This window comes from Delphinapterus leucas, chromosome 3 (assembly GCF_059928025.1).
Source record: "Delphinapterus leucas isolate spDelLeu-1000000601 "Yukka" chromosome 3, BTC_Dleu_Yukka2, whole genome shotgun sequence".
NCBI classification, from domain to species: Eukaryota; Metazoa; Chordata; class Mammalia; order Artiodactyla; family Monodontidae; genus Delphinapterus; species Delphinapterus leucas.
The window spans coordinates 134,104,118-134,120,369 of NC_143131.1; the positions used below are offsets into that span (position 1 = coordinate 134,104,118).

A 16,252-nucleotide genomic window follows, 5' to 3' on the forward strand; every position below is an offset into this window, starting at 1 on the left:
ACCTCATCCACCCCATTCATCTATATCATGTGTAGACATTTGAGTTTACATCGCCTGCAACTTTTAGTAGTAGCATTTGAGTTAGATATAACAAAGCGCTGAGCTTGAACATTCTTCACCACTAGAAAGGTAGGGAAATTGCTCTTTAGAAATAGCACAGGCCTAATAAGCCTCAGGTGGCTTTTGATATTGTACTTTCTGGAGGTAGGGACTTGAATCTTAATGTCAAGGAGTCTGTGATTTCTAGAGGTAAGTTGGTTTGTTCGCTATTTAGGAACTTTATCACTAGCTGTTTCGATTCGCCATTTCTCATAGGTGTGCTGATGTGGGAAGTCTTCAGTGAAGGCAAAATCCCGTATGAAAACCGAAGCAACTCAGAAGTGGTGGAAGACATCACCACTGGATTTCGGTTATACAAGCCTCGACTGGCCTCCTCACATATCTACCAAATCATGAATCATTGCTGGAAAGAGGTCAGTAAAGGAAGTGGTTCCCCCCCCCCATTATAATCTGCAATTGCAGGGTCTGCCCCCATCCCTGAAGAAAGGAACCCTCTCAGAGGATGAGGCAGTAGGGATGACAAAATAGATTAGCAAGAAAGTGACGTTGAGCATCTATTAACTAAAGGAGTTACTCATCCCTAGAAGAGCTGGCAGGGACCTTAAATGTTATTTGATTTGTAATATAATGTCACAAGCCATCAATATACCGTCAGAAAGGAAGAGTGGGGAAGGCCTATGTCAATTTTTTTGAGAAAAAAAGCATCTGTAACATCATAAAACCATTAAATATACATGAAGTTAGTTCTATAAACTGGTAAACAGAAGTTCACTGGTGCTGTGAAACTATTAAAATGACTGAATTAAAATTCATTTTATTCATACAACAATTCAGAATGGGAGCCAATTACTCTGCACCCTCCCAGACATCTCAGTTATCCTTGGGTGGCAGGCTATGCCTTAAGCCACATCAGCATGAATGTTAGATGTCCTTGGGTGAGTTAGCAAATTTTAAATTTCAACCACAGTTGAAAGTTGCTGAATAGAGAATTAACACAAATTCGGATCATGGAAGGGTAACAGGGGGGATTTAAAAAGTTTAGGATACTTGGGTTTTATCTCAGTTTTATCATTTCTTAATCATTAATCATGGGCCATTCTCTGAACCTCCTTTTTCTTACTGTAAGATAATTAAATAATGTTTGCTCTGTAAGTTCATAGAGCTTTTGTCATCAGAAACAAAGAAATAAACCATAAAGACATAAAGAAGGGTACAAAACAAATCTAGTCCACTTCTCAAGGATTAAATACCATAACAATTATGATAGCTGACATTTAGTACTTTTTTCTTTTTTAAATTTTTATTAATTTTTAAAATTTTTGTTTAGAAGTTTTAGGTTTATAGAAAATTTGAGCAAACAGTGCAGAGAGTTCTCCCCTATAAATAACATTTTGCATTAGTGTGGTACATTTGTTACAATTATTCTACCACCACTGATACATTATTATTAACTAAAGTCCATGTTTTACATTAAGGTTCACTGCTTTTTTTGTACAGTTCTCTGAGTTTTGACAAATGTATATCATGTATCTACCATTATAGTATCATACAGAATAGTGTCACGGCCTTTAAATGCACTGTGCTTCACCTATTTATCCCTTCCCCTCTTCTTCCCAAATCCCTGGAAACCATTGATCTTTTTATTGTCCAAGTTCTGCCTTTGCCAGAATGTCACATAGTTGAATCATACAGTATGTAGCCTTTTCAGATTGGCTTCTTCCATTTAGAACTATGCATTTAAGATTCATCCATGTCTTTTCATGGCTTGAAAGCTCACTTCTTTTTATCACTGAATAATATTTCCATTGTATGGATATACCATAGTTTGTTTATCCATTCACCTACTGAAGGACATCTTGGTGGCTTCCAGTTTTGGGCAGTTATGAATAAAGCTGCTATAAACATTTGTGTGCAAGTTTTTAGATGGACATAGATTTGTAGCTCAATTGGGTAAATATCTAGCGGTGTGATTCCTGGATCATATGAAATGAATAGTTTCATAACACTATCATACGAAAATGTTTAGCCTTGTAAGAAACTGCCAGACTGTCTTCCAAAATGGCTACCATTTTCACATTCCCACCAGCAATGAGAGTTCCTGTTGCTCCACATCCTCACCAGCATTTGGCGTTGTCAGTGCTTTGATTTTAGCCATCTTAATAAGAATATAGTGGTATCTCATTGTTATTTTAATTTGCAAATTCCTAACATATGATGTTGAGCATCTTTTCATATGTGTATTTTCCATTTGTATACCTTTTTAAATGAGGTAACTGCTTAGATCTTTGCCCATTTTTTAATAGGGTTATTTGTTTTCTTGCTTTTGAGTTTTAAGAGGTCTTTGCATATTTTGGATATAAATCCTTTATCAGATATGTTTTAAAAACATTTTCTCCCAGCCTATGGCTTATCTTTTCTTTCACTTAACAGTGCCTTTTACAGAACAGAAGTCTTTTACTGAGCAGAGGTTGTTAATTTTAACAAAGTTCAACATCAATTTTTTTCTTTTATGAATCATGCTTTTTGTGTTGTATCTAAAAACTCATTGCCAAACCCAAGGTCACCCAGATTTTCTCCTATGTTATCTTCTAGATGTCTTATAAGTTTTGCATTTTACATTTAGTTCTATGATCCATTTTGAGTTAGTTTTTGTGAAGAGTGTCAGGTCTGTGTCTAGAGTCATTGTATTGCATGTGGATGTCCAATTGCTCTAGAACCGTTTGTTGAAAAGACTACCCTTGCTCCATTGAATTGCCTTTGCTCCTCTGTCAAAGATTTGACTGCATTTGTGTGGGTCTATTTCTGGGATCCCAACTCTATTCCATTGACCTATTTGTCTATTCTTTCACCAATACCATGCTCTCTTGATTACTATAGCTTTATAGTAAGTCTTGAAGTCAGGAAGTATCAGTCCTCCAAACTTGTTCTTCTTCAGTATTGTGTTGGCTATTCTGAATCTTTGGCCTTTCCATATGGAGTTTAGAGTTGGTTTGTCAGTATCTACAAAATAACTTGCTGGGATTCTTGTGATTGTGTTGAATCCATACATCAAGTTGAAAAGAAATGACATCTTAACAATAGCAAGTCTTCCTAACCACGAACATGGAATATTTCTTGATATATTTAGCTCTCCTTTGATTTCTATCTTTAGAATTTTATATTTTTCCTAAAATAGACCCTGTACATATTTTATGAGATTTATACCTAAATATTTTCTTTTTTAGTCTTACTGAGTGCTTATTTTATGTTGCATTTTTATATACAATTTTATTTAATTCTCACAACAATCTTATGAGATTGATAGTATTATTATCCCCATTTTACAGATGACAAAACTGAGGTTCAAAAAGGTTAAGTAACCTGTTCAAAGGTCACACAGCTAATGAGTAGAAAAGCTGTGATTCCAAAGCAGGCCATATGATTCCAAAATACCTGCTGTTAACAACTAAGACATAATGGCCTCAAATACAATATGTATAGAAGCATATTTAAAACTCAGCAGAGGGGATTGCTGTTTAACTCTGGTTTGCTTTGGAATTAGCTATGACACACAAGTACAAGGAAATCACAGAGTTCTTTTCTTCCCTCTCTAGAAACCAGAAGACCGGCCACCTTTCTCCAGACTCTTGAGTCAACTGGCTGAAATTGCAGAATCGGGACTTTAAAAGAGACTCAGTGCCAGGCCATGGGCTGCAGATCCTGAGTGGGGCAAGGAGGTCTTCCCACCACAGAGCATTAAAAGCTGCCACCATCCCAGGACTCCTCAGAGGCAACTGGCCTGTGGCGCCAGTCCCTAAGCTGCCACGGAGGCAGCGGCCTGATAGAGGCGGGCACCAGGCCACAGGCAGGAGGCTCAGCCACTGAACTGGGAGCAGGGCCAGAGCAGTCTGTACCCTTCCTCCAGCCTCTTATCTTGTGTGGAGCGCAAACCTCAATCGACAGCTTTCAAGCAACATTTCTTGCACTTCTTAGAGAAAGGGAGAGATGGGGCAGGACCCTGGATTATTACCCTTATTGTTATTTTAAACATGGACCTGAAGTTCATGGTCAAGGGATTTTTTATTTGACCTGACAACACAGAATCCCAGGATATGGGGCAAGATGAACAAGGAGCATGACTCTTTTTCAAGGAGAACTAGTGAGTTAATTAAAGTCACAAAGAGTAAGCTCTGCCTCTGTGATGCTGTCAACCACAGCTTCCTGCCTTAGAGGATGATGGAACAGCTGCTCACATTAGAGGCCGGATATTCTGAGAAGCAGCTTTATGAGGTTTTACTCATAGAGTACACTGCCACCTCTCTCCTTGAAGGGAGCATAATGGACTGGGGTGAACAATTCTGATCTCACCGCTGGTGTATTGGGTATCTGGTGTCTGGGCAGAAAGAGGGCATCAGATGGTGGAAACACCTGGTACAGGAAAAGGCCTTAGGTTGTAACCACTTGGATGCTCGTCTTTACTACCAAGCCAAGCAAGTGACTCTGAGTCCCCTTCTGTGCCGAATGCTTCCACAGGCATCCTGGGAGGAAATCATGGCTTCCGTAAACACTGACTTACTGAGACCTCCAGGAATCAGTCCCCTCTCTGCATTCTTTTATCCTCATCAACAGAGTGCAGACTTGTGCTGGGGAGTGTGGCCTGGCAGAGAAACTGAAGCTGGTTTAGGCCCTAGAGATTTGCAACTTTAAGGTTGAGACTTCCAAGTCTCCCCAGTTTCTAAGAGAGGAGTAAGAGGTCTGTTCTTGTTCAAGCCATCTGGATGGAAACTGAGTCAGGCACCGAGTGGGGGGCTTCCAAGATGCGCAAGGATGCCTACTGTTGATTGAGCACTTGAATATGCAAAATGAATATGTACTGAGCTACAAGCCTTAACTGCAGAATCTCAGTTCACCCTGAGTTCACACCAGTGCAGTGAGATATTATTATTATTCCCATTTTACAGATAATGGAACTTAGGCTTTGAAAAGCTTGGACACCGGCCTGAAGTGACAGAGCTAGGAAGAATACAGCCCACCTCTGTCTGACTGCAATGCAGAGTTTCTCTATTTTTATTCAACACTGCCTTCTACTGAGGGTGAAAGGGATTGCTGAGGAGGTAAGTACAGTAGAGGGGAAAGTCCTAGAGAGCCAATAAAGAAGCCAACACAGCACCATCAGCAAGTAAAGCTGCTCCTGCATAGACCAGGGTGGCTGGCGGTATAGCCCTCCAACTTGGAATAGGATCTTTTTTTCCTCATCTGTATCCTCACCTTCATCAGAGTTAATGACGTTGGAGTTACTAAAGGAGTAATTAGCCCTTTGATTCACTCAACCCACCAGAGTCATATTGCATGAGGCAACTTGTAGATGAGCTTCAAAGCAGCTTTAAAAGATTCTCCTGCAGAAGTATAAATACTTCCTTGAATTATCACTTCAGCTTTGAGCCGGCTGCGGTCTTCTTGGACACTTTCTGGGGAAGGGTATTCCTTGATGTAAGAGAGATTTAATTTTCATACAGCATTCAGGGAAAACTCTTTTTGGATGGTGTTGAAATCAGCTCTTTCTAAAAAATCATGTGATATTTTGACCGGCTGAAGATGCAGATGTACAACTTTTAAGTATAATTATTGCGAAACTGGTAGCTTCAAAAAAAAACTATCATTTAGAAGATGATATTTCTCAACTTATCCAAAATCATCCCTGTTTACTTTTTTGGCATTTTGTACATTCTTTTTTGGAACCTTTAATTAGAGATGATTTCGGGAACATCCAGCCTAGAAGGAAAACATCAGAATTGACTGATTTCTGTGGTATGGTTTAGAAAAATTCTCCCTTACATGGTATTATCTTGTTCAAGCTCAGAATCATTGAGGATTTAACTTAACATGTGTCACGAGGTTACCTCTCAGTGTCCTGCAAAATAGACTTCTGCCTGTTTGGTTTTTGGCTTTTTTTTTTCCTTCTCACATTTTGAAAACGGTGCCATGTGCTCACAGGGAATTCCCCTATGCAAAGTTTTAGTTCTAGATGCATTTTATAGATTTTGCATTGTGCCCTTTTGAGACTATGTATTTATATTTGGATAGATTGAATATTTATTAGTGTACAGTGATTGCTAATGTTCACAATTAAAATGTTACAAATATCTCTTATGCTTTGTAAATCACACCAAGTTAAAGGTTGGGTCTAGCAAATAAAGCTGTGCATTTTAGTAAATAGGGTATGTATAGCCTGGGTCCATACTTATCCCAACGTCAGACAACCAAAAGTTTTCCATAAATAATAATGGTTACATAGTTTCACATTCCACAGACAAATAAAGACTATACATCGTTCAACATTGTTTCACCAAGTAAATATCAAATGCTTCCTGTGATCTCTGATATGCTGCACTGAGTGCTGCAGAAACAAAGATGAAAAAGACACAGTCTTTACTTTTAAGAAACTCCAGGTATGGTTGGGAAGGCAGACAAATAAACAAGTAAAATTATAATACAGCAATTAGAGCAACAACAGAAATAAGGTCAAAGCAGAGAAGAGCTGAGAAAAAGTGATGGAACCTATTGGGCAAAGGGCGACATCAGTGGAAACTTCTTAGAAACCTGCTACTGAAAGTGTGGTCCCCGGACCAGCAACAGCAGCATTACTAGCTTGTGAGAAATGCAAATTCTCTCTCCACCCTGAGATCCACTGAATGAGAATCTACATTTTAACAAGATCTACAGGTGATCATCTGCACATTAAAGTTTGGGAAGCACTGTCACAGAAGATATCGTCTCTGACTCAGTTTTGAAGATGAATTATGCTTTTTTTAGGCAAGCCAATGGGCAGAAATACTTTCCAGGTAGAGGGATAGAGGAAACAAAACATATGGGGAAGCTATTATCAGTTTACCATTGCTGGGGCAAAGGGTGTGTGTGTGTGTGTGTGTGTGTGTGTGTGTAGACAAGGACTTAGATCTTAAAACACAAAAAATGTTGGAACTGTAGTTGTAGAGAGGAAAAATGTCATTGAACAAGGAGAGAAGGTCAAATTTGTGTTTAAAAATATATTCTGGCAGCAGTGTGGAGAGTGGATTTGAGAGAGGGAAAGCTGGTGAAAGATAAACCAATCTGGAGATGATTTCTGACTTGCTCCTAGTACCAAATTATTGTTCATACTCATTCTGTCATCTGCTATGTGGGTGACATGTGGAGACTGTAATTCGGAGCTCTTAAGCCACAGTTGGACAGCAAGGCACAGCTGTTCTCCCTCTTAAAATCCCAGTGAAATAAGGGCTGGGTTATTATAGTTTGGGTGTATTGAGCTCTCCCTGTACCTTTCAGTTCACCAAATGCCCACATCCACTGCTGGAGCCAGCTCACGCACCCAGAGGACCATCAGGTACCAGTGAGAAAGCCTGTGGCTTCCACACAGTCCTTTGTGGGACTCACCTCTGGGCTTGACTCCCCCTGGCAAATGACCCACAGAGGAAGCTTCTAGAGCAGGATGGATGAACAGATCGGTTTCTCAGAGAGCATTTATCCTGCAGATCCTACTCTGCCTGGAACCTCCCAACACACAAGACCACCAAACTCAGGAAAAGGCAGAACATACCCCATTCAGCCAGATGGGCAGAGTGTGTGTGTGTGTGTGTGTGTGAGTGTGTCTTCAGTGACTCTGCATTTCTTCCCAAGTCATCATGAGTAGTTGGTTTCTGGGATAACTGAATCATACAGATACTGTTAGGAGGAGTTTTAGAGATCATTTGTTACCATTCACCTGCTATTACTTGGCACTGTGTCAGGTGTATACGATGAATAGGATATCAGTTGAGGACCAAACACATCACAGTCAAATTAAGATAATTCAAGGCAAGCCTATTTCAAAAGGACTGTTTAACACAGTGTGGGTTTAGAAGAACCATAGTAAGTAGTACATAGGGAAAGAACAGCCAAGGAACAGTTACCACGCCTAGGCCCAAAGAAATGAGGAACGGGAGTGGTCCCTTGCTTGTGGAAGCAGAGAGTCAGCTGGAGAAAGGTGCCTCGAGAGGACAGCACATTTAGTGAGAAACAGAGGAAGCCCAAGGCAGCAACACAAGGAGGAGGCTGTGGAATAAATATGCTGGCCCCACTCTCCTCCCTTCCCCCCATCAACTGCTGGGGTTTCTTGTTGGCCGAACCCAGCTGGAAGCCAGAGGACGAAGAAATCCTAGTAGAGGATCAGTCTGCAGGGGCAGGAGCAGGGTGAGAAGAGTGAAGTAGGTCTGGAGGAGCAAGAGAAGATATCCAGGGCTTCCCTGATGGCACAGTGGTTAAGAATCCGCCTGCCGATGCAGCGGACACGGGTTTGAGCCCTGGTCCGAGAAGATCCCACATGCCGCGGAGCCACTAAGCCTGTGTGCCACAACTACTGAGCCTGCGCTCTAGAGCCCGCGAGCCATGACTACTGAAGCCTGGGCGCCTAGAGCCCGTGCTCCGCAACAAAGAGAAGCCACCGCAATGAGAAGCCCGCGCACCACAACGAAGAGTATCCCTGGCTCGCCACAACTAGAGAAAAGCCCATGCACAGCAACAAAGACCAATGTAGCCAAAAATAAAATAAATAAATGTAAAAAAAAAAGAGAGAGAAGATATCCAGTACACATGCCAACCTTTCTGTAAGAAGCCTCAGGCTAGTAAAAAAGTCCAACACATAAATAAATACAGTTGATTTATGCTTTGCAGACTTTATACTTGCAAACTGCCTGCTCACTAAAATCTATCTGTAACCCCAAAGTCAATTCTTGCAGGCCTTTCACAGTCATTTATGACACGCCCATGCCCAGAGCAGAGAAAAATTTGTCACTCTACAGGCACATTCCCAGCTGAGGTCGAACAAGGCAAGGCCCTGCCTTCTCGTTTCAGCTCATACCATAAACTAGTGTCCTTCTTGAGGTCTATTTAGTGCCAATTTTTTTGCACTTGTGTACATTTTATTGGTCCTTTTGCTCTTTAAAGTGACCCTCAAGCATAGAGCTGAGATGCTGTCTCGTGTAAGAAGGCTGTGATGTATCTTACAAGGAAAACATGTGTTAGATGAATTTCACTCAGCATGAGTTATAGTTCTGTTGACTGTGAGTTCAATGTTAATGAAGCCACAATACATACGAAACAAGGTGTTTTTGAACAGAAATGTGCATAAAACAAGGTTATGGGTAAATCAGGCGACTTTATTAAACATAACCACTGAATGATGAGAATCAACTGTGATTGCAAAGCACTGCTGTAGGTCATCTGATGGAGCAATGGTCACGATCCAGTGAGAGCACACAGTGAAAATACCCAAGGAAGCAGGGAGGGCTTCAGAGAGGAAGTGATATTTCAGCTGTGTCTTAAAGGGTAAATGGGAGTTCCTAAGGAAGGGAAGGTCTGGAAGAACGTTTCAGGCCAGAGAAACCAGCATGCATAAAAACACATCTTATTCCACCTTCTTCCCTTGCATTAATTGGATGTTAGGAGTGGGAACGTTGGGGCCCAAAGCCAGCAGGTGCTGGAGAATCAGTTAAAGGAACCTAGTAGATTATGGTTCCTCACCCTCCAGGTTCACATCTACCCACACCCCGCTCTACCATCTAGAGCTAACAAGGAGTTCCTGATCCCTTTTCATTTTCTCAGACTCATTTTGACTACAAATGTCTATAAGCTGAGACAAGCTATACAAACATTTACTTGCTTTTCTGTTGTGTATATCTCAAAGCTCTTTCCCATTTAAGGTGATGTTTGACCTCTCCAGCAGCTTTGACATGGAAGGGTGGGTGACGGGGTCTCACTTGACAGAAAAGGGAAGTGAAACACAGCATGCTGAGGTTGTAGAGCAACTCAACACAAGTGAGAATAGAACTCAGATCTTATTCCAAGTACTGCATTCTTCCTAAATACCACGCCCAAATTCAAACCATGGTAATAATAATAAAAACAATAAAAGCTCCCATTTTTTAAAACATCTTTATTGGAGTATAATTGTTTTACAATGGTGTGTTAGTTTCTGCTTTATAACAAAGTGAATCAGCTATACATATACATATATCACCATATCCCCTCCCTTTTGTGTCTCCCTCCCACCCTCCCTACCCCACCCCTCTAGGTGGTCACAAAGCACTGAGCTGATCTCCCTGAGCTATGTGACTGCTTCCCACTAGCTATCTATTTTACATTTGGTAGTGTATATATGTCCATGCCACTCTCTCACTTCGTCCCAGCTTACCCTTCCAAATCCCTGTGTCCTCAAGTTCATTCCCTATGTCTGCATCTTTATTCCTAGTCTGCCCCTAGGTTCTTCAGAACCTTTTTTCTTTTTCTTTTTAGATTCCATATATATGTGTTAGCATACGGTATTTGTTTTTCTTTTTCTGACTTACTTCACTCTGTATAACAGATTCTAGGTCCATCCACCTCACTACAGATAACTCAATTTCGTTTCTTTTTATGGCTGAGTAATATTCCATTGTATATATGTGTCACATCTTCTTTATCCATTCATCTGTGGATGGACAGTTACGTTGCTTACATGTCCTGGCTATTGTAAATAGTGCTGCCATGAACATCGTGGTACATGTCTCTTTTTGAATTATGGTTTTCTCCAGGTATATGCCCAGTAGTGGGATTGCTGGGTTGTATGGTAGTCCTGTTTTTAGTTTTGTAAAGAACCTCCATACTGTTCTCCATAGTGGCTGTATCATTTACATTCCCACCAACAGTGCAAGAGGGCTCCTTTTCTCCACACCCTCTTCAGCATTTATTGTTTGTAGATTTTTTGACGATGGTCATTCTGACTGGTGTGAGGTGATACCACATTGTAGTTTTGATTTGCATTTCTCTAATGATTAGTGATGTTGAGCAACCTTTCATGTATTTCTTAGCAATCTGTATATCTTCTTTGGAGAAATGTCTATTTAGGTCTTCTGCCCATTTTGGGATTGGGATTTTTTTTTTTTTTGATATTGACCTGCATGAGCTGTTTGTAAATTTTGGAGATTAATCCTTTGTCAGTTGCTTCTTTTGTAAATATTTTCTCCCATTCTGAGGGTTGTCTTTTCATCTTGTTTATGGTTTCCTTTGCTGTGCAAAAGCTTTTAAGTTTCATTAGGTCCCATTTGTTTATTTTTGTTTCTATTGCCATTTCTCTAGGAGTTGGGTCAAAAAGGATCTTGCTGTGATGTTTGTCATAGAGGGTTCTGCCTATGTTTTCCTCTAAGAGTTTTATAGTATCTGGCCTTACATTTAGGTCTTTAATCCATTTTGAGTTTATTTTTGTGTATGGTGTTAGGGAGTGTTCTAATTTCATTCTTTTACATGTAGTTGTCCAGTTTCCCCAGCACCACTTATTGAAAAGGCTGTCCTTTCTCATGTATATTCTTGCCTCCTGTATCAAAAATAAGGTGACCATATGTGTGTGGGTTTATCTCTGGGCTTTCTATCCTGTTCCATTGAGCTATGTTTCTGTTTTTGTGCCAGTACCATACTGTCTTGATTACTGTAGCTTTGTAGTATAGTCTGAAGTCAGGGAGCCTGAGTCCTCCAGGCCCGTTTTTCTCTCTAAAGATTGCTTTAGTTATTCGGGGTCTTTTGTGTTTCCACATAAATTGTGAATTTTTTTGTTCTAGTTCTGTAAAAAATGCCATTGGTAGTTTGATAGGGATTGCATTGAATCTGTAGATTGCTTTGGGTAGTATAGTCATTTTCACAATGTTGATTCTTCCAATCTAGGAACACAGTATATCTCTACATCTGTTTGTATCATCTTTAATTGCTTTGATCAGTGTCTTATAGTTTTCTGCATACAGGTCTTTTGTCTCCTTAGGTATGTTTATTCCTAGGTATTTTATTCTTTTGCTTGCAATGGTAAATGGGAGTGTTTCCTTAATTTCTCTTTCTGATTTTTCATCATCAGTATATAGGAATGAAAGAGATTTCTGAGCATTAATTTTGTATCCTGCTACTTTACCAAATTCATTGATTAGCTCTAGTAGTTTTCTGGTGGCATCTTTAGGATTTTCTATGTATAGTATCATGTCATCTGCAAACAGTGACAGTTTTACTTTTTCTCTTCTGATTTGGATTCCTTTCATTTCTGTTTCTTCTCTGATTGCTGTGGCTAAAACTTCCAAAACTATGTTGAATAGCAGCGTTGAATGTGGGCAACCTTGTCTTGTTCTTGATCTTAGTGGAAATGGTTTCAGGTTTTCACCATCAAGAACGATGTTGACTGTGGATTTGTCAAATATGGCCTTCATTATGTTGAGGTAAGTTCCCTCTATGCCTACTTTCTGGAGGGTTTTTATCATAAATGGGTGTTGAATTTTGTCAAAAGATTTTTCTGCATCTATTGAGATGATCACATGGTTTTTTATCCTTCAATTTGTTAATATGGTGTATCACATTGATTGATTTGCATATATTGACGAATCCTTGCATTCCTGGGATAAACCCCACTTGTTCATGGTGTATGATCCTTTTAATGTGCTTTGGATTTTGCTAGTATTTTGTTGAGGATCTTTGCATCTATGTTCATCAGTGATATTGGTCTGTAGTTTTCTTTTTTTGTGACATCTTTGTCTGCTTTTGGTATCAGGGTGATGGTGGCCTCGTAGAATGAGTTTGGGAGTGTTCCTCCCTCTGCTATATTTTGGAAGAGTTTGAGAAGGATAGGTGTGAGCTCTTCTCTAAATGTTTGATAGAATTCACCTGTGAATCCATCTGGTCCTGGGCTTTTGTTTGCTGGAAGATTTTTAATCACAGTTTCAATTTCAGTGCTTGTGATTGGTCTGTTCATATTTTCTATTTCTTCCTGGTTCAGTCTCAGAAGGTTGTGCTCTTCTAAGAATTTGTCCATTTCTTCCAGGTTGTCCATTTTATTGGCATATAGTTGCTTGTAGTAATCTCTCATGATCCTTTGTATTTCTGCAGTGTCACTTGTTACTTCTTTTTCATTTCTAATTCTATTGATTTGAGTCTCCTCCCTTTTTTTCTTGATGAGTCTGGCTAATGGTCTATCAATTTTGCTTATCTTCTCAAAGAACCAGCTTTTAGTTTTATTAATCTTTGCTATTGTTTCCTTCATTTCTTTTTTATTTATTTCTGATCTGATCTTTATGATCTCTTTCCTTCTGCTAACTTTGGGGTTTTTTTGTTCTTCTTTCTCTAATTGCTTTATGTGTAAGGTTAGGTGTTTGTATTGCTATAAACTTCCCTCTTAGAACTGCTTTTGCTGCATCCCATAGGTTTTGGGTCGTCGTGTTTTCATTGTCATTTGTTTCTGTGTATTTTTTGATTTCCTCTTTGATTTCTCCTGTGATCTCTTGGTTATTTAGTAGTGTATTGTTTAGCCTCCATGTGTTTGTATTTTTTACAGATCTTTTCCTGTAATTGATATCTAGTCTCATAGCATCATGGTTGGAAACAATACTTGATACAATTTTAATTTTCTTAAATTTACCAAGGCTTCATTTGTGACCCAAGATATGATCTATCCTGGAGAATGTTCCATGAGCACTTGAGAAGAAAGTGTATTCTGTTGTTTTTGGATGGAATGTCCTATAAATATCAATCAAGTCCATCTTGTTTAATGTATCATTTAAAGCTTGTGTTTCCTTATTTATTTTCATTTTGGATGATCTGTCCATTGGTGAAAGTGGGGTGTTAACATCCCCTTCTATGATTTTGTTACTGTCAATTTCCCCTTTTATGGCTGTTAGCATTTGCCTTATGTATTGAAGTGCTCCTATGTTGTGTACATAAATATTTACAATTGTTATATGTTCTTCTTGGATTGATCCCTTGATCATTACGTAGTTTCCTAGTCTCCTGTAGTAGTCTTTATTTTAAAGTCTATTTTGTCAGATATGAGAATTGTTACTCCAGCTTTCTTTAGATTTCCATTTGCATGGAATATCTTTTTCCATCCCCTCACTTTCAGTCTCTATGTGTCCCTAGGTCTGAAGTGGGTCTCTTGTAGACAGCATATATATGGGTCTTGTTTTTGTATCCATTCAGCCAGTCTAATGTCTTTTGATTGGAGCATTTAATCCATTTACATTTAAGGATATTATCGATATGTATGCTCCTATTACCATTTTCTTAAGTGTTTTGGGTTTGTTATTGTAGGTCTTTTCCTTTTCTTGTGTTTCCTCCCTAGAGAAGTGCCTTTAGCATTTGTTGTAAAGCTGGTTTGGTGGTGCTGAATTCTCTTAGCTTTTGCTTGTCTGTAAATATTTTAATTTCTCCATCGAATGTGAATGAGATCCTTGCTGGGTAGAGTAATCTTGGTTGTAGGTTTTTCCCTTTCATCACTTCAAATATGTCTTGCCACTCCCTTCTGGCTTGCAGCGTTTCTGCTGAAAGATCAGCTGTTAACCTTATGGGGATTCCCTTGTATGTTATTTGTTGTTTTTCCCTTGTTGCTTTTAATATTTTTTCTTTGTATTTAATTTTTGATAGTTTGATTAATATGTGTCTTGGCATGTTTCTCCTTGGATTTATCCTCTATGGGATTCTCTGCAATTCCTGGACTTGATTGACTCTTTCTTTTCCCATGTCAGGGAAATTTTCAACTATAATCTCTTCAAATATTTTCTTAGTCCCTTTCTTTTTCTCTTCTTCTGGGACCCCTATAATTTGAAGATTGGTGTGTTTAATGCTGTCCCAGAGGTCTCTAAGACTGTCCTCAACTCTTTTCATTCCTTTTTCTTTATTCTGCTCTGCAGTAGTTATTTCAACTATTTTATCTTCCAGGTCACTTATCCGTTCTTCTGCCTCAGTTATTCTGCTTTTGATTCCTTCTCGAGAATTTTTACTTTCATTTATTGTGTTGTTCATCATTGTTTGTTTGCTCTTTAGTTCTTCTAGGTCCTTGTTCAACGTTTCTTGTAGGTTTTCTCCATTCTATTTCCCAGATTTTGGATCATCTTTACTATCATTACTCTGAATTCTTTTTCAAGTAGACTGCCTACTTCTTCTTCATTTGTTTGGACTGGTGGGTTTTTACCTTGCTCTTTCATCTGCTGTCTGTTTCTCTGTCTTCTCATTTTGTTGAACTTACTGTGTTTGGGGTGTCCTTTTCGCAGGCTGCAGGTTCGTTGTTCCCATTTTTTTTGGTGTCTGCCCCCAATGGCTAAGGTTTGTTCAGTGGGTAGTGTAGGCTTCCTAGTGGAGGGGACTAGTGCCTGTGTTCTGGTGGATGAGGCTGGAACTTATCTTTCTGGTGGGCAGGACCGCATCCAGTGGTGTGTTTTTGGGGTGTCTGTGACCTTATTATTATTTTAGGTAGCCTCTCTGATAATGGGTGCGGTCGTGTTCCTGTCTTGCTAGTTGTTTGGCATAGGGTGTCCAGCACTGTAGCTTGCTGGTTGTTGAGTGGAGCTGGGTCTTAGAGTTGAGATAGAGATCTCTGGGAGAGCTTTCGCCGTTTGATATTACATGGAGCTGGGAGGTCTCTGGTGGACCAATGTCCTGAACTCAGTTCTCCCACCTCAGAGGCACAGGCCTGACACCCGGCCAGAGCAGCAAGACCCTGTCAGCCACACAGCTCACGAGAAAAAAAGAAAGAAAGAAAAAAATAATAATAAAAAGAAATAAAGTTATTAAAATAAAAACTGAAAGAAAATTATTAAAAATTTTAAAAATTAAAAATAAAAGAAAGTAAGAAAGAAGAGAGCAACCAAACCAAAAAACTAATCCACCAATGATAAGTGCTAAAAACTATACTAAAAAAAAAAGGAGAGACAGAACCCTAGGAGAATCGTAAAAGCAAAGCTATACAGACAAAATCACACAAAGAAGCATACATATACACTCTCACAAAGAGTAAAAGGAAAAAATATATATATATCTATACATATAAAAAAAAAGGAAGAGAGCAACCAAATCAGTAAACAAATCTACCAATGATAATAAACTCTAAATACTAAACTAAGATAAACATAAAACCAGAAACCAGTCAGTTCCATACAGCAAACCCCAAGTCTACAGTTGCTCCCAAAGTCCACTGCCTCAGTTTTGGGATGATTCGTAGTCTATTCAGGTATTCCAGAGATGCAGGGTACATCAAGTTGATTGTGGAGATTTAATCCTCTGCACCTGAGGCTGCTGGGGGAAATTTCCCTCTCTCTTCTTTGTTCGCACAGCTCCCGGGGTTCAGCTTTGGATTCGGCCCCGCCTCTGCGTGTAGGTCGCCTGAGGGCGTCTGTTCTTTGCT

The 16,252-nt window shown here is 39.4% G+C and overlaps 1 protein-coding gene across 2 annotated transcripts in view; it reads left to right on the top strand.

Annotated features, from left to right (window-relative positions):
• ITK (IL2 inducible T cell kinase) overlaps positions 1-6,260 on the top strand; it is a 66,518-nt gene extending 60,258 nt beyond the window's left edge. For both annotated transcript variants that reach the window (XM_022590241.3, XM_022590242.3), the window contains exons 16-17: positions 316-473; positions 3,654-6,260. In XM_022590241.3, the coding sequence (XP_022445949.2) occupies positions 316-473; positions 3,654-3,725 (230 nt within the window). In that variant the 3' untranslated portion in view covers positions 3,726-6,260. The remainder of the gene's footprint in view (positions 1-315; positions 474-3,653) is intronic.
• The last annotated feature ends 9,992 nt before the right edge of the window (positions 6,261-16,252 follow it).